Source organism: Molothrus ater, chromosome 11 (assembly GCF_012460135.2).
Source record: "Molothrus ater isolate BHLD 08-10-18 breed brown headed cowbird chromosome 11, BPBGC_Mater_1.1, whole genome shotgun sequence".
Lineage (NCBI taxonomy): Eukaryota > Metazoa > Chordata > Aves > Passeriformes > Icteridae > Molothrus > Molothrus ater.
Genome location: NC_050488.2, coordinates 2,353,194 through 2,371,555, shown reverse-complemented (window position 1 = coordinate 2,371,555; position 18,362 = coordinate 2,353,194). Strand labels below are relative to the sequence as shown.

Below are 18,362 nucleotides of genomic sequence, written 5' to 3'. Positions count from 1 at the left end.
TATATAGGTTATAATTATTATAACTTTAAGGAGTTATTAATATATATTTTTTTTATATATATATAAACACTACCAACAAGGATCTTAGTGTTTTTGACCTAATCTTTGAATATTTCATTTTATGGATTCATGCTACAGTGTAAGCTTTCTTAGCCAATCATGTTATGACACACAGACCTACAGTGCTGCATTCTAAACTCCTTGTTTACCTTTGTAGCTACTTTTATTTTTTCTAGATTTTAAACTCTAAAACTCTAAACTTTCTTTTACTTAGCTTAACATGTCTCTGCTTTAAACTACAAATCCACATTCTCGCTTCTAGCACTCAAGTTTGGGAGCCTTTTCCAAGGTCTCAGATCAAATCTTGTGTTTAATTCTAAGCTTTGGCTTACAGGCCCAAAGTCCTGAGGGTTCTTTGCATTTCAGATTCCAACAACCCAGAATTTATCTGTTGCCTTCTCAATGCTTTGACTTTGCTCTTTCTTCCCTGGTTCTCCTTTGGCATTGCCATTACCTCTAAAATCTACTTTTATTTTATCTGATGAAGTCACACTACACATCCTGTACCTCACCTGTACAATCATGTTGAAAATTCACAATAGCATTTCACAAAACAGGTGAGCTTTTATGGATTTTAAACTCCAGTGCCTCCATGTGAGCTACAGCCTGCTTCAAACAGGAGGGAATTTAGAGCTGTCACCTCTGAAATACTACAGCAAAAAATCCTTACACTTTATAGGCACAGCAATTTGGGTAATTGTTTTATAAAGTGGCAAAGTGTTAGTTGACTTTTGAGGCAGCAGTTTTCCAAACAGTTGGTGGAAGGATGAATTAAACACTGACATGCCAGAATCAAAATCGAATTTGTTTCTGCCGAGTTTTTGTCTTCAGGGTTTCTTCCAGGGATCTGTGGGAGCTGCTCTCATTGATTCACTGCAATTACACTTTGTGTTTTCCTTCCTAATGACAATTTCTGTTTTCATGCTGTGCAGGTTTGAAACCAGCAGACTTTCTGCCATCAGATCCCTCTGTGCTCATTTAGATCACTGGGATTTTTTAGCACACGCCACTTGTGGGGACAAAGGCGTTTTAGGGGGATCTCCTGGTGGTCTGGGGGAGTCACCCCATAACCCAGGGTCCTCTCCAGCCCTGGCTGGTTTCAGGGGGCACAGGGGGCTGCTCTGTGCAGCTCCAACCTCCCCAGGTGGTGGTGGCAGTCTCAAAGGGAGCTCAGACCCTCCAGTTCTGCACCAATCCCCACTGGTGTCCCTGGGAGCTCGGGTGGCCCTGGGACCTGTGTTGCACTTGGCTCACAAACCACTTCAGCCTTCAGTTTTGGGCCAAGGACTCACAGATCAGGCACAATTTCCTCTCCCAATAATAAATTTAAGCTCTACTCTTTTTATCCCCTTGAACTTTTATTTCTCACTGCCCTAGCTAAAAAGATAACACAAATCACCTCAGCCTTCCCCTTGGCTCAGGGGTATTAAATAATTAATAATCCTGGGCTATCCTAGAATCCTGGGTTTTCCTGAAATCCCAGGTTTTCCTCAGTTCTGGGTCATCCCCAGCCCTGGGTGTTCCTGAGCTCTGGGTTATACCCAGCCCTGGGTTATCCTGAAATCCCAGGTTTTCCTCAGTTCTGGGTTATCCCCAGCCCTGGGTCACCCTGAGCTCTGGGTTATACCCAGCCCTGGGTTATCCTGAAATCCCAGGTTTTCCTCAGTTCTGGGTTATCCCCAGCCCTGGGTCACCCTGAGCTCTGGGTTATACCCAGCCCTGGGTTATCCTGAAATCCCAGGTTTTCCTCAGTTCTGGGTTATCCCCAGTCCTGGTTTCTCCCCAGCCCTGGGTGTTCCTCAGCCCTGGGTTACCCTGAAATCCTGAGTTTTTCTCAGTTCTGGTATTAAACTTCTCAGGGGTATTAAACCTCACTCCTTGCACAGAGAGTTTTACACCCACTTTGAGCTGCCAAGGGGAAAATGTGGCTCCACATGCCCAAAATTGTGCCTGTGTTTGTTGAGGCCAGCAGCTGGTGTAGGGTTTTGTGCTGAGGGGCCAGAGCTGGGCTGGCCCTGCTGCTGACGGAGCTCCTGCCTGGCTGAGCCCCCACTTGATCTGGAAATTGTGTTTTCTGCAAACCAAACAGACCAGAGAAAGTACATCTGCTGCTTGTTTATTGATTTAGGGCTCTTCCTGCCTGTTTCTGGGAAAGGAGGGAAAAAAAAAAAAAAAAAAAAGAATAAAAGGCCACCTTCATTATTTCACTTTTAATTTCCTTTCTCCAAAGTAAGCAGAGCAAAATTAGATTTAGGCTGATGCATATTCCACAAATAAATTACATGGAACTAGAGTGGTTAAATGAACTTTGCTTGGGGATTATTGGAAAGATAAATATTTAAACACTGAACTTGAGGTAAGTCATGTTTATGCAACATCTGGGGTTTTTTTGTCACTGCTTCTCCGCCCCCTCTTTTTTTTTTTTTCCTGTTGTGGCTTTTCTAGTCAGCTCAACCCCGAGGACATGAAAGCAGGGTGAATACCACCTTCAGAAAACTCTCTTGTCTGTATTGTTGCCAGCAGAGGGGTTTTTGGACTCTTTATTTTTTGCAGATAATCTTTGCCTGGTTCTATTTTTATAGAAGTCTTTGATTATATTTCACACTATGTCTCAGTTAAAAGAATTCAAAGTAAAGGTTAGAAGAATTCAAATTATATCTCTTGGGGAAAAAAACAGCTTGTATTGAAATTGTTCGAAAATATTTAAATTGCAGTAAAACTTATGAACCATTGAGCACCATAGTGTATGGAGCTGAAATTTGAGGGTTTTATTTTAAATTAATAGACTTTTAATCATAGGGTAACACTCTATTAACCAGACTTAGAAACTCCAGAAAAATTCTGCAGTAGGGGAGGATAGGGATTTCCATTCCATGTGGAAAAATGCAAACTCCAATCCAGATGGGGACTGTGCTGGTTAATTCTGTAGCCACCTACTGGGTCACTGAATTACCTGCACCACAGATTAGCCAGGGTGACATTGGAGGTTTTGTGGAATTTTATCAAACTAGAATATTCCTTTTTACAGTAAAAAACAAGCTAAGCACAGTTATGAAATCTTTAAGTGGCCACATCCTGAAGATTCATACAATGAAGTATTTGCCTTTTAAGCTCATAGTAAATTCTTAAATTTTAAAAGTTGATGCAGATGAAACGCTGAGAAACCATAATTAATAATAATTATCCTTGCTGTTGTGACATCAAGAAGGGAATAATGAAATGAACTGACTTTTTAGATTTTCATGCTCATCAAGAAGTGGCATTTATCCTCCCTGGATAAAATCTGAATTTTCACTGTTGTTATTTTGATTAATGGCATTGGATTGGCCAATGTCAGTGTGTTCCTCAGCTGTTTGCATTTGTGCTCCACAAGGAGCCAGGAGTTTTTCCAGTTGCTACCAATATTTATTACCAGTCCAATCGTATTCATATATGACTATACATTCTGAAAATTTTATTCCACCTTTGCCAAATATTCTGGTTTCTGTCTAATTAATAATGGTGGTTTCTCGCCTTGCTCTTTAAGTTAGAACTCCTGCTAATCCTATTTTTCATTCTGCTGTATTTTGTGTATATTATATGTGTGTGGAAGGGATCATGCACTGCAGACCCTTCCATCTCTCACATTTAGGAACTTGGCAGATTTCTCAATTTCTCTGGTTGCTCTTTGGGTTTTTCCCCTCAGTTTTTAATTGCCAGAATTAAATGTCTGAATTTTTAGAATGTAGAAGTTTTAGAATGTTTAGAATTTGTAGAATTTTTACTTTCCTGATTTTAAGAAAGGTTTCAAAAAATCCTCAAGATTTTTGCAAAATGGCCTTTTCCCCTCAGTAATACTTTTCAAAGCAAACAGCTTTTATAGCACTAATCATAATATAAATGATAACTATCAGTAATTATAATGCAAATTAAAGGGAAATCCATGGAGCTGGTAAATTTTGACTGTCACAATCTCACTTGTATCACATATAATGTTCACCAAATGCAGGAATAGTCTGGGGAGTGCCTGACAAAGAGCAGATTGGGAATGGGAAGGGAGGATTCAGGTCAGGTTTTCTGTCATTTCTATGGGACATTTCAGGTTTCATTGGCAGAACAATCCCCTGGCCATGGGTTGGTGGCAGAGAGGTGCTGCACCATGGCAGAGGGAAAACTGGGATAAATAAAATCAGAGCAGCAATAAAGGAAAAGCTGCTCACACCCCAAAATAACAACTGCTGAACTTCATCAACCTGTCCCAGGGACAGCTACAAACAAGAGAAGTGCTGGGATTATTGAATTTTGCCTGCCTGGTTTTTTCCTCTCTGAAGTTTGAGCTGCAGCATCCAGAGCCTGTTCCCTCAGTCTGTGCTGGGATGTGGTGGAGCACGCGGAATCTCAGGATCAGGGTCCAGAGAAAATGATGTTCCTGCACTTTTCTGAGGGAGAAAGCACTTTTTTTCTTTTCCTTTTACTTCTTTTTTTTTGTTTTGTTTTACCTTTTTGTTTTTCTTTTTTTTTTCTTTTAATGTGAGTTGTATTGGCTACTGTGGGCACAGAGGATTCCGCAGCTTTGGGATCACAGGAAGATCTTTTTTCTTTTCGTTTTCTTTTTTATTTTTCTTTTCTTTTTTTTTTTTTATTTTCTTATAATATGAGTTGTGTTGGCTGCTGTGGGCCAGAGAGGATTCCACAGCTTTGGGATCACAGGAAGATCCGTGGCCCTGCTAATTACAGGAGTGCCATCTGCGCTGCTGTGCTCAGAGGTCTGCAGCATTTCCATGACAAACCCCTCTGCAGTGGTTTGCAGCTCAGACACAGAAATGTGCTGCTGCCCTGATGAATCTCCACTCTGGCAATGATTTGTTCCCCTCCTACCCTCAAGAACTGAAAAAACAAAAGAGCCTGGTTTAAAATCTGAAAGTGATACAGCAGTGACTGGATGTTGACTAAGCAGGAACTTTGGTTGCTGCAGTTTAGCAAGAACTTCATTCCTAAATTCCTGTAGGGGTGAGCTTTACTGTGTCATGCAAGTGCTTCTGGTCATTCTGAAACCAGTCAGTGTCTCATAAAACCTCCAGCAATTCTTAGTTTATGTTCCAGAGCATCAGCTTTGCCTCTGGCTGTATTTACTGTGCTGGAATGTGGCACTAAAGGGAGGGTTTGGAGCCTGTAACACTGTCCTGCTGCTGTCCAGTTTAATTACATGTTGAAGGTGTTCAGCTTTTTATTCCTAGTTATAAACCTCTTCTGTGAAATGCAGTTTGTGCTTGAGTGATAGAGGTTCAATAGATGCAAATTTTAAGTGAAAAAAGCAGTGCCAACCATGGCCATGACTGGGAGATCTCAAACTTTTTCAAGTGAATGATGGAAGCAGAAGTGGTCATTCACAGCACTTTTTGAGAGACAGAAGCATTCCCATTTCAGTGGATAAAGTCTTTTCAGCTGCTTCTGTATATTTGATTTCCTACTCAGTGGTTGGATTATTCCAAATTATTCCCTGCATTCTGGCCAGAAGCTGGAGCCTTCCCTAGAAAACTCAGATGTTCTGTAGCACAAGCTAGGAGCTGTCTTTAAAGCAAGTTTTTGTGAATTTAACATCACTGCTTTCATAAGTGGCCAGCAAATGTATTTAGAGCCCTGTTAAATAGTGGAAATTAAGGGGAAAAGGTGGTTAATTTGGCATCATTACTGATTATAACCTTGGAGAGTGTGTTTGTGGCTCAGAAAACACAGAGGCTAAGCTTAAAATAGGAAACAGCAGAAATTCAGTTTAAAAAGTGAAGTTAAAAGACATACAAAAAATGTTAAGATTAAGAAAAGTTAAAAGCACCAATTGGCTGTATTGGGAATAACACTGGGCTAGAAAACACACCCAGCAAGTCACCCAGCAGTTTGAGGCTCCACATGGCCAGAACAGCTTTGGCCCCATTATGACCATGCTTCTATAATCTCCCTAGATGATGCTGTTTAATCTCATGGTTGCTCTCTCCTCTAATGCAGATGTTTTGTTTCCCCCAGCTCACAATGCCAACCTTAAGCTTAAAGTAGGAAACAGCAGAAATTCAGTTTAAAAAGTGAAGTTAAAAGACATACAAAAAAATGTTGAGATGAAGAAAAGTTAAGAGCACCAATTGGCTGTATTGGGAAAACCATTGTGCTCAGAAAATACACCCAGCAAGTCACCAGCACACAGAGGATGAACAGTTTGAGGCTCCACATGGCCAGAACAGCTTTGGCCCCGTTATGACCATGCTTCAATAATTGCCCTAAATGATGCTGTTTAATCTCATGGTCTCTCTCTTCTCTAATGCTCCTGTTTTGTTTCCCCCAGCTCACAATGCCAACCTTTCCTGTTGTTGTGAAGATTGGACATGCTCACTCAGGCATGGGAAAGGTGCAGATGCTACTTGTTGCATGTTGGGAGCCTGGGGTTTGTCCCTTACCTGTGCATGCTCCTTCCTCCCCTGAGATTTTACCTTTATCTATGTCTTGGATCCCCCCTTGCAAATCTCTGCCTGTCCATGATAAGAAAGCATCTCTCTCTAGGAAAATTAAACCATGCCCAAAGTATTTTTACAACTTGGCCTTTGCAGTTTGAGAGTTGCCCTGTGTGGGATGTGCTTTGAACAGTGCTGAGATGCTTTCTGCAAGCAAAACCTTGTTTATTAATGTATTGTCTGCACTGAAACTCTTCAAGAGTCAAGGTCTGTTGCACAATCCAACTTTTTGGAGCTGGGAGTGTGGGAAGGATTTGCCTTGGTTCTTTGTTGGTTTCAGCTTGGTACTGAACGTTGATTTCCTATCTCGATGTGCTGTCTGTGATTGTTTCATACCTCTGTATAACTGCTGCTTTTTTCTCCAAAGTAATTGCATTTCAGTGGTGAGTACAGATGTTTTGGTGTCACTTATCTCACAGTGCAGGGCCAGTGGGAGAGCATTTAAATCCCATTTTCACTGCTATCAGTGCCAACTTCTAGTCCTTGCAGGGTAACTTCACTCACTGAAAACACTTCAGTGCTAGAAGTGGTTAGGTTTTAAATCAGTTAATCAGAGAATAGTTACATTTATCATCCTGAATCTCCAAAGCTCCATGAACATAATATTTGCCACTATTTTCAGATAGAAAACTGATTTGATTACAGCTTGTACTGTATGTTATTTTTTGCCTATGACTGTTTTGCTTTGTTTCATATTTAGTAAATCATTGAAGTCCAGCAGCCAATTTAATTAAGGGCAGACTGAACCACTAATTAAACTGCACTTTCTGTGGGTTGCATATGCGAAGTGTTAGAATGTTTATGCTGTACTTTGGATATTCACCTCTCATTTAGAGAAAAGGGGAAATAATGCACAGAAATGTTCCTCCTATCAAATGTCTAGAAATTATTTTTCCTTTTAGCTATGAAATATTTCAAACCCTCCAAGACTGAATTCAATCAGAGAGCAAAGGAAGGTTCCCCTGGAAGCCCAGTCCTCCCTGAGGGCACTGCTGGCAGCAGCATTTCCAGAGGTCCCACTTAAACCCACACAGCCCAGTCAGTCTTCAGAAAATCAAGTTGAAACCAGACCTCATGTCTGGTTTTTGGCTCTCAGATGGCAAATTACTCTGTGTCTTTCTCCATCTGAGAGCTGGGGGCAAATACTTTAACCTCAGGCTTTTATCTCCACCAAATTCCATTTATGGTCCCACCTCCCAGCTGTGGCCCTCAGGTTCTCCAGTCCCAGGAGAAGGAGAAGCAATCAGGGTGTGCTGGGCTTTCAGAGAGCTGCAAACTTCTCGTGTTGGACACCATGGGCAATCCTGAGCCTGCCTGCTCCTCACCACTCTGAAATGTCCTTTGGATTGGAGCCCCACTTCCCTGTTCTGCCCCTTTCACTCCTGCTTGCCCAGCTCTAATCCCCACAGGGACTGTCCTCCCTGTCCAGAGGTGATGTCTCTGCCCTCCAAAATCTGCTTCTCCTCTCCTCTGGACCAGCAATCCCCACTTGTCCATGCCCCTCCAAGGTGTAAAACTGATGGTTTAGTGTCACTCACACTTCAGCAGAGCATTCCACACCTGGGAAATCCCACCCCTAGAAAGCCCTGGAAATCCCACCCCTGGAAAACCCTGGAATTCCCACCCCTGGAAAGCCCAGCTCCTTCAGAGCAGAGGGGAAAATGAGAATGATGGAAAAATGAGAGTAGAATCTGCTGCCTGGAGCCAGCCCTCTGTGCTCCTGCCCTCCCCAGGATATCAGGACCCTTCAGCTCCTCCCTCATGGGAAAAGCTGATGGGATGATGTCAAGATTCCTGGTGGGCTCCACATGTATTCAGTTACCAGAGCAATTTACAGAACCAGCAAGAATCTGCGTCCATCGGAATTGCCTGTCACACCTAAAAAAATTAATTTTGAGGCCCAAAGATCTATAATTGACTAACATCAAAAAAAAACCCAAAAAACAAACAAACAACAAAAAACATCAACAACAAAAACAAACAAAAACCAGCCAAAACCAAAACCAAGCAAAAACCAAACCAACACAAAACAAAACAAAAAACCCAACCCAAAATAAAATTCCAGTGCCTACAAACTGCTTTCTCCAAATGAGCAGGTAATATTTTGCCTAGAATAATAGATGTTTTAAAGCAGGAATGCTATAGAATCTAGAAATCAGATTAAATATCAGATTTTTATAAATATTGTCAAAACCATGCTTCTCACGAATGCCGTTTGCAACCGAATTCCACATTTTATTCCTAATGACTCTTTTCTTCTTTTGTCTGTGCTGTGTTCTTGTGGCTTGATGACTCCAGATCAAGGTAGACAACCACTACGATTTTCAGGACATAGCCAGCGTGGTAGCACTCACTCAGACCTACGCCACCACTGAGCCCTTCATAGACTCCAAATATGACATCAGGATCCAAAAAATAGGCAGTAACTACAAGGCATACATGTGAGCCAAATCCTTATGTTCTTTCCTGCTTTTGGTTCAAAGTTGATAAGCACCAGTGAGATTAAAGGGTGTTGGAGGAGTCTCTGAGATGGTGCCTCCCTTGGCACACTCTCTGGAAAGAGTATTTTAGACTTTCTGTATTTATCCAAATTCTTTTTATCAGTGGTTTGTGGCTGGGAGGAGGAGGATGAGACACCAGGTGAGCCTGTGAGAGGGGTTTTGCTGCTAACTTGTGTTCAATATTTTCATTTAAAGAAAGGAGCAGTTGGAAGAGGGTTTGGTCGCACAGAGGGCTTGTTAACTCAGATTTCTTCATACTTTTCATCAATTTAAGGCCAAATTTTCTTCAAATTTTTCTTCTCCCCTCTGAGGATAAGTTAGATGGCATTCATTCACACAAACAAGCCTGAACTGTCACACTTTAATGGAACAAAGTCCTCTCCTTTCAACATAACCCATCAAAAAACAATCCAATCTTGCAGTGTCCTTCACAGAGACCATGGAAACCTTTCCCATGTTGGAGCCCAGGTGTTTGTTTGAAGGCCATGGCTAAAGGAGAGGCTCAGGGGATGTTTCACTTTCACAGATGGCATTCAGCTGGAGCAGCAAACCAGCTGTGATGCAAGAGTTGAGCTCTGGTACCTGTGTCTATGCAGATTTTTACTCTCTTTCAATTATCAGGCAGGGTAATCTGACAAACACTTGTTTTGTTTCTCATTTTGTGACAAGTTAGGTCATCTCATGCCTTTGTTCCTTCACACTTACCATCCTGAGGCAGGGAAAATGTACCAGAACATGGATAAAAATACACAGTTACATATCCACACCCACATCCAGACACAGGGATATTTCTCAAGGAACTCCTGAACAGTGGAGGAATCAGCAAATCCTTGTGAATCATTTGTAAGGTACAGTCAGGTTCTTTATCAGTAAAGAATTGCAAGCAAACCGTAAATACTAAGAGAAGTTGAAGCTGGAGTGGGGTTAAAGCAAATCCATAAAATGTTTTATAATTTAAAAGACAGGGCTGATGTTAAGAATCAAATAATTTAGAACAGCCATGAGGAAATAGAATCTTTGGTCCAGGGTGGGAGAAGGGGAAGAATTTCTCTCCTTAGGTTGATATTGGAGGGCCACAGACTCTTGAGCTCTCACCCAGACATTGCTGGTGCAGGATCTCCTGCTCTGCCCTCACCTGGCACTGAGGGGGCACTTGGGCAAGAACATCCAGGTCCAGCCTTCCCAAAACTCAAAACTCCCAAACCAGCTCAGAAATCCCTGCTCCCTCCCACGTGAGGGGCTCAGGAGAGCACAGATCTGGTGGAAGCACAGTTCCCATGGGTCAGACCCACCCTCAGACTGGACACCCAGTCCTTCTGAACCCAGAATTCACTGAACATTGCAAAATCAGCGTGTTGGGCATGTGCGTTGTGCAGTGACCAAGGCAGGACACCCAAACAGCTCATGAGGATGCAAAAGTTTCTGGAACATTCAGTGGTTTGGTGATACAGGACTGTGATTTCAGCTCCCTGTGGAACTCAGGTGTGTTGGGCCTTCTCCACCTCTCCCTGCAGGCTCCAGAACCTCAAGCAGATGCTTCAGCTTTTACCCCCCAGCTTTCCCAGGAGGGCTCCTTCCAGTTCTGTGTGTTTTTCTCACACTGCTGCTCCAGACCTGATTTTCCCCTCTCTGAGGATCCCATTCTACTTTTTCTGGCAGCACCATCAATGTCCCCTCTGACCCCCTGTCTGGGCCATGCCGTGCTCCAGTCCTGCTGTTTTCCCAGCCTGCTCCAACCTTCCTGTCCCTCTGTCCTGTCCCCTCATTGCAGAGCTGTTCCCATTCCTGGGATGTCCCCAGGATGTCCCTCAGCCCTTGAATCCTCCTCAGAGCCATTCCCAGCCTGGCTCTGGCCCTGCTCCCAGTCCCAGCCCTCTTCTCCCCACACACCTTCCCAAGCCACTGCAGGCCTGCATGGGGCTTTCTTTCCTCTCTTTCCTCTCTTTCCTCTCCTGTCAGTGCTTTGACAGGCAGATTCCTTGTGTTTTGCTGCCCATCTTTCCCCTTCCCAAACAAACAGAGCTGATTTTTCCCACTTTAGTGTGAATGGGAAAGGGATAAGGCCCAGCACTTGCTGGCTCCAATGCATGGCCAGGTACCAGATGCAATACTGGGCTCATCCCCTGTGATAGAAATTGAACCACAGCATTTTGGAGAAGAGAGCCCCACTTTTTCTTTCCCCTTTTGACTTGAAATTTAAATGCTGTTCGGCATCAGGAATAATTTTGGAAGAGTCAACCACGGTAAATTTATCATTCTGAAACATAAATGTTTCTTGTCTGCAGAAGAAGCAGTTGGCCTAAGGGACAGCAAAAATAAGTTAAAATGACAGCCTGTTCCTCCTACTTTTTTATTTATTTTTAAGTTTCTGCTCAGAAACTCTGGGTTCATCCAAATGCTAAAAGCCTAGTGATCATTTTTTTTTCTCCAGATTCTTTCATGCACTTAAATCACACCCCAAAATGAAATACGGACTCGTTATTACAAAGCAGCGTGGAAAGGAGAAGATTTACCAAATGTCTGAAGAATTCTTCATGTGCACATACATATACATGATGTCAGTAGAATATTGTTCTACAGCTGGTTCTCATTTTGCTCTGTGACACAGGAACAGAGCACTTAGAGAGCCACCACAAAAAATACCAGCTGAACATTTGTTTTTGTAGTTTAAAGAGAGTTATTAAGAGCCTCGGGTTTATAATTCTGTGGGAAATTGTGGTTTAAGTGGATCCATGAGTCACCAAACACTGGTGCTTATCGTCTGTCAGTAGAGATTATGGCCAAAAAAGCAGGATTGGATCCCTGTAAATACCACAGCCCCTCTGGAGGCTGTGTGACACACACTTAACTGCCCTGGGCACCCGGGCAGCGTTCAGCTGACTTCAAGGAAATCCAGTTTAAAAGGGTCACACACCATGTAGAAAAACAGAAGTACAAAAGCTCTGTATCTAAATCTCCCCTCCAAAAGCAGGACTGTGAGGCCAAGGCTTAGAGTTCTTTGATCAAAAGGTCAATAAACCAAAAGCAAAGCACATCAAGCAAAGGAATAGTGCTGGAGGATCAAACCACAGAGCAGGCTGCCTACCCAAGAATAGTAGGCAGACATTTCCACATATTTTTCTGATGATAAGTCCCTGTCCCAGCAATTTGGATTGGATACTGCAAATGCTACTAAATAAAGCAGGAAGGTGTTGGAAAAGGGGAAGCTCAAGTTACTATGAATTGTTTAGCAATTCTAAAACAGTTCTTCCTTCTTGCAAAGACCAAATTGAGTACAAACATGTTAAGCCTTAGTGTAAAGCACTTAAAGGTGTAGGAGTTGTTTTATTTATTGTTCAGTGTTTGGTTAAAGAGGAGGAAATGATGATGTGAAAGGCTCCTGGCAATTATCAGAAGTGAAGAAGGGTGGGAAACCTACATGTTTCATATATATAATTACAGAAATCATCTCTAGGGCTTAGGGTGTCTGGGTGGGTAGTTTTGGATCAGTTCACCATGATCTCTCATTCTGGAGTTCATCTGTGTCAAACCCACAATCTCCTGAGATCCCACCAGTGAATTCTGTGCCCACAGCACTCCCCAGCCCTGCTCTGACCCCTGCAGCATCCTCACAGCCAGCCAAGCGCCCACTTGGAGACTTCCACAGGAGCTTTTCTCAGTGTGGAGGGAAAATAGGGCTTAAATCTGGCCATCTCTGCCTCTCTAGTCGGTGGTGCTGGGATTCCATCACTGCAGCTGAGCATCTTGAGCTAAATACTGGCTAAAAGCCTTCAGGATAACTATTTCCCTTGATTTTGTCATATCTTCCTACCTAAAAGACACCTAAAAGGGTGCATTCTGATGAATTCCCATGAGAAATCTGCAAGAGGATCGAACTGTGATTTGTGGGATTTTCTCTCTGATGCCAAATGTCTGTATGGAGTAGTAATGAGCCTAAAATTATTCATTTTTAAGCAGGCACATGTATATACCTTAAAAACTGAGCAGAAATCACAACACAACCTCTCTGCTGGGTAAGGTTTCCTTCTCTTCTCTTCTCTTCTCTTCTCTTCTCTTCTCTTCTCTTCTCTTCTCTTCTCTTCTCTTCTCTTCTCTTCTCTTCTCTTCTCTTCTCTTCTCTTCTCTTCTCTTCTCTTCTCTTCTCTTCTCTTCTCTTCTCTTCTCTTCTCTCCTCTCCCCTTCCCCTTCCCCTTCCCCTTCCCATCTCTCTTTTCTCTCCACAACACAGGACATGGCATCACAGAAGAACTTTAAATTTTATGAGGGTCTCAGAGAAAAGTCAACATTCCCCCACAATTGCTACTGACCCTCGTAATTAACTTAATGGGAAATGGAGAGGGAGCTCTGGCTGCTGCCTGATCCACTTTTAATGCATTGCAGATGTTCCCTTGATTTTCCTAACTGGAAACACTTCATAACTTGTATGCATAGCCTGTTCCCAGTACAGCATTTGGCTTTCACAAAGCAGTAATCTTCCCAGCCCTGGGAGCACTCCTAAGGTTTGAGAGGGAAAAAACCTTCACATGGATTTTTTTCTTTCTTAGAGGTTAAATACAAGAAGGTGAACTGACACAGAGTGTTTAGGTTATATCAGTAAATAGCAAAGAGTGAACACTGGAGGAGGAACCAAAATCCACCTCCAAAACACACCTGAATCACTTCAGAGGTGTTAGAAACATCAATGTGTTGCTTTTTGAGTGTTGGGACACAGTGGGGTGGGTTTGAAAGGAGAAGCTGAAGCTTCTTGACATTTACCTTTGCAGTGCCAGCGTGTTACAGATAATTCAGTGCCTTTGTAGCTGGCACCAGCTCGTTTCTAACACTGCCCCTTCATCAAAGCAGGCTGGGTTTTTAGAAAACAACTTAAATAAATAAATGGGGAACAGAAATTTCCCAGCCATTCTTTGTACCTCCAGTACAAAGTGTGTTCCTGACAATGCTCTTACAACCCCTCATGGTTCAGATGCTCTGTTATGAGCTGCCAGCTGGGGGAAAGGTGTCAACACTGCTGCTGCACTCATGGGAAAAGCAGAGGCATTTGATGATGGCAATGTGAAACCACTGGCTGCCTTTGTAATGTTTTCCCCCTTTCAGGAGAACTTCCATATCTGGGAACTGGAAGACAAACACGGGCTCTGCCATGCTGGAACAAATTGCTATGTCAGATAAGTAAGTGGAGTCTCGTGTCAAAGGTAATTAAAAAATTAACAGAGTTTTATTTGAAGTGGATTTTTATAGAGTGCCATTGTTGGCACACAGGTCACAGTAAGTGCATGCATTGTGTTCATTTGGGGGAAAGGAATCTCTCAGTCAGGGGAAAGAGCAGAGGCAGGAGCTCCACGTGGCTTCAGAGTTACCCACCCACACTCACAGCCTTGGGGGCTACATGAGCCCCTGGGCTCCTACATCCACATCTGCTCCTACAAAATGTCTGGAATTCCCTTCAAAAAACTGAATTTCACAGATTAACCTGTCAGTGATTTCTCCTGGTTCATTTGCCCTCTCTTACCCACCAGTCTCACACCTCTTGTAAACTTTCCTCCTACTACATCCTACCATCCTCCTACCTAACCAAGCACTCCAGTCTGCACTTTGCCTATTGAAATCCCATTTCTCTTTTCTACTTTCAATCCCAAACTCCTTACTTTTCATTTTATAAATTTCCACTGAAGTGCACTGTGAGGCTTTTTCCCCTGTTGCTGGGATACACTGAAGCTTTATTTCCCCTGTGCCATCATTCCAGCTCTGTACTTTGGTTTACTGTTCTTTTCCTTTTCTTTCCCATTCTTATCCTGGATAATTCCTGCAGTCCAGTTGAAAACATTCATGCAGCAGCACTTTGAAGCTCAGAACTCTTTTCTCATTCCCCCTCATTTGCTCTACAACCCATAAACCTCTTTTCCCTGCAAAACAAAATCTCAGAGGCTTTTGAATGGCTGTGGATTTTCTGCTGTTCAGCTTCTCCAAAGGCTGCCACTAGTGGAAGCTGAAATAAACTCTGTGCAGTGAAAGTGGAATTTAAAAGGTATTTTAAAGTTCAACAGTAGTCCTGGCTTGTGGGGTTGTTTGTTTGGGGCTTTTTTTTAATGCCTGGAACCTACAACTTGGTGCCTCTTACGAGCTGAGGGAGACACAGAAACAGAATCATTGCCTGCCCTGGAAAGGTGAAAACAAGAAAGAAAGACGGGAATTCCAGCTCCCTGCTGTCCATGCCCTGTCTAGACTGTGTCCTCAGTGATCTCCCCTCTGGGCATGGCCTGCAGCCACATCATTTTCTCTTTCTCATTCCCTCCCACCTCCCTGCAGAAAGTTGTGTGTTCCTGGAGGGGAGGCACCGTGAGCTCTGGGCTGTGTAATTACAGCCCGTGGGCTGCTGGAACACACAACCTCCACTTGTGCCCCCAGGAAAGCAGTGCCAGGGATGGGAAATGCTCCCCTGGCCCTGCTCCTGCTGGGAATGCTGGAAATGCTCCCTGAGCTCTGCTCCTGCTCCCTGTTTTTCTGTGGAGTCAATTAGAGCAGAATGGGGATTTTCCCATTAACACACCGGCCAACAAAACCAAACTTCCTTCAGCTGCTGGGGCCAAAAGCATGGGAAAGGTGGATGTGTTCCCTGAGAGAGAGGGAGAGGGGTCACAATTCATTCCTCATTTCCCCCTGTTCCAAAGCTCCTGCTGCCCAGAGAGCTGTGCCAGCTGTGCCCACCTCCCCTGGCACACCTGGTATTGCCCCCTGGGAGCAATCCTTTATCTTTATCCTTTACAAAAACCAACCTTCCTTTGTGCTGGTGGGGCCAAAAGCATGGGAAAGGTGGATGTGATCCCTGAGAGAAAGGGGGGTGAGGCAGAGCCCTGCTCCTCTGGGAGTGCTCTCAGCAGAGCAGGGCACACAGGGGGAAAAGAGACTTTTCTGAGGGCTGCAGCAGGCTCAGAGCACAGCAAACCCCATCAGATCTGCTGCATTTGGGGTTTAATATGGATGGGCAGGAAGTGCCTTGGAAGCACTGCCTGGTGGGCATTGTTGGCTGGACACAAACCTCAGGGGAGAAATTCAGAGAAGAAAGAAGAGAGGGGCAGGAAGGGACAGGGAGAGGGGTCACAATTCCTCATTTACCCCCTCATTTCCAGAGCTCCTGCTGCCCAGAGAGCTGTGCCAGCTGTGCCCACCTCCCCTGGCACACCTGGTATTGCCCCCTGGGAGCAATCCTTTATCTTTATCCTTTATCTTTATTCTTTATCTTTCTCCTTTATTGCTGCTGGCTCTGGGAAAAGAGGGCCCATGACCTTTTGTCAAACCTACTGTGCAAGCCTTGGGTTTCAAACACTCCAGGCTGCTCCATCCAAAACCTCTCTTTCCAAATGGATTTTTCCAGCTCTGTGTTTGTTGGCAGAAGATGGGCTATTAAATATACTTTCAGAAATCTGATTGATGTTGCAGCGTTTTAGAGAAAATGTCCTCGGTTTTGTTTCCAATTCAAGTCCAGATATTTACTGTTCAAGACAAGTTTTGTTGTCCCTGTGACTTTCTAAGATACACAATATTTTACAGCCAAAAAAGAATAAATTATTTCTAAGCAAGTGCATGCAAAAAGTCCAGTCAGCCAGTGCATCTACAGATGTTGAAATTGTCAGGCATCCAAAAAACCCTCTTATATTGGACAAAAACCACGTTTCTCACAGGAAAAAAAAATTATTTTCATTGCTAAGATATTACCATCAGGATCTTTTCAAATCAATTTCTTTGTATTCTGCTTAAAAGTAAAACTTTTCCATTGGAACAGATTTGATATAAGAAAACATAAAGAATGTGACTCAATAAGTTTACTTGGAAAGGATGCTGTTACTGAAGATATTTATACATGAATCAGACTCTCAGCCCAGCAAGGAATTTCCTTTGATCCCACAATGAAATCAAATGCTTTGTTTATTACAGCAGGGTTTTTTTTTCCTGTGGAAAATACTATGAGGTGGCAAATCCATCATCAGGGCTGGAGCAGGAGAGGGGCTGGAAGAGGAAATCGCTCTGCTTTAGACTCAACAGTGAGCTAAGAGGAAAATTCATGATCAATGAATGCTTTAAAAATGGGGTTTTTTAGCCAATCATGCCCTTCAGTTGGTGACATCGCCCTGCATCATTCCAGGATCATTTCCTCCCAGCCCGGGCCTGTGGAGTCACTGAACATTCCCAGTGCCTTTGGGCCCTCAGAGCTTGTGCTACAGGAATTACAGGAATTGCCTCACTCTTCTTCTGAATAAATCCCTCCCCATCCCCTTGTTGGTCAGATAATGGCTCTATTCATGGAGAAAAAATGAAAATAAATCATATTGCTGCTGGTAGGATGGGTGAAGAGTCCACCCTCAGTCTCTTACTCTGACATTACAAAACAAAATGAAGAATTTTTGTGCCCAACTCTGTATGAAATTGCCTTTTTAGGAGTTGTAGAATTCCTTGGAATTCTTTAAATTCCACTTGAATTGTGCTGTAGCTGTCTGTAACCCAACATGAAGAACATAACCCTTGTCTGCATGTTCCACTACCCCATAATGTCATATTTTTGTCATGTCCTTCTGCATCACCTGAAGGGTTTTCCTGCCTGGGTTTCTCCTTTTGCTCAGTGCTGTAACAATAAAACCAGCCTGGTTCCTTTAGAAAACAGTTGGGCCAAAATCTAGGATGGAGCCTTCTCATTCATTTTCCTGATACAGGAGCCAGACCCATCCAATGTAGTGAAAATTCTGAATTTAGGGTGAATGTAATATTGAATACATTATTAGGTGAGCCTCTAGAAAGTCAAGAGCCTGATGAGACACTCACAGAGCAAATTATTTTTGTGAAACAGGTACAAGCTTTGGGTTGACACCTGTTCTGAAATATTTGGTGGCTTGGACATCTGTGCTGTTAAAGCTGTACATGGGAAGGATGGAAAAGATTATATTTTTGAGGTAAGAAATCCTGCTTTTTTTTGATATCTGCCTTTACATATTACAAACAGGCAAGGAAAGAACCTTTCTGATAGCTGGGCATTGGCTTATTTGTGTTTCAGGCAAGGCTGTGTATTTTTGAGCACTGTTTCAATCATGCTACAAAGCCACAGGTCCAAATTAGTGGCAAAACTTGCTGGAAAATGTAACCCTATGGATGGGAATGTCTTTTGGTGTTGGAGGAAATGTACACAAACTGCAAAACAAAGCCAAATGTGGATGGCACATTTTGCCAACCCTGATGATTTCTTTCCTGAGCAGCCTCAGTAGCTTTTCCAGGAAGGTTTATAGATAGCACCATCCCAAGGGAACCCCAACAAAATTATACCTTGCCCTGGAAA

The 18,362-nt window shown here is 43.2% G+C and overlaps 1 protein-coding gene across 1 annotated transcript in view; it reads left to right on the top strand.

Moving 5' to 3' along the window:
• SYN2 (synapsin II) overlaps positions 1-18,362 on the top strand; it is a 184,610-nt gene that overhangs the window by 133,629 nt on the left and 32,619 nt on the right. Inside the window, exons 6-9 of the mRNA XM_036404701.2 lie at positions 6,374-6,436; positions 8,838-8,980; positions 14,135-14,209; positions 17,880-17,982. Coding sequence (XP_036260594.1) covers positions 6,374-6,436; positions 8,838-8,980; positions 14,135-14,209; positions 17,880-17,982 — 384 coding nt within the window. The remainder of the gene's footprint in view (positions 1-6,373; positions 6,437-8,837; positions 8,981-14,134; positions 14,210-17,879; positions 17,983-18,362) is intronic.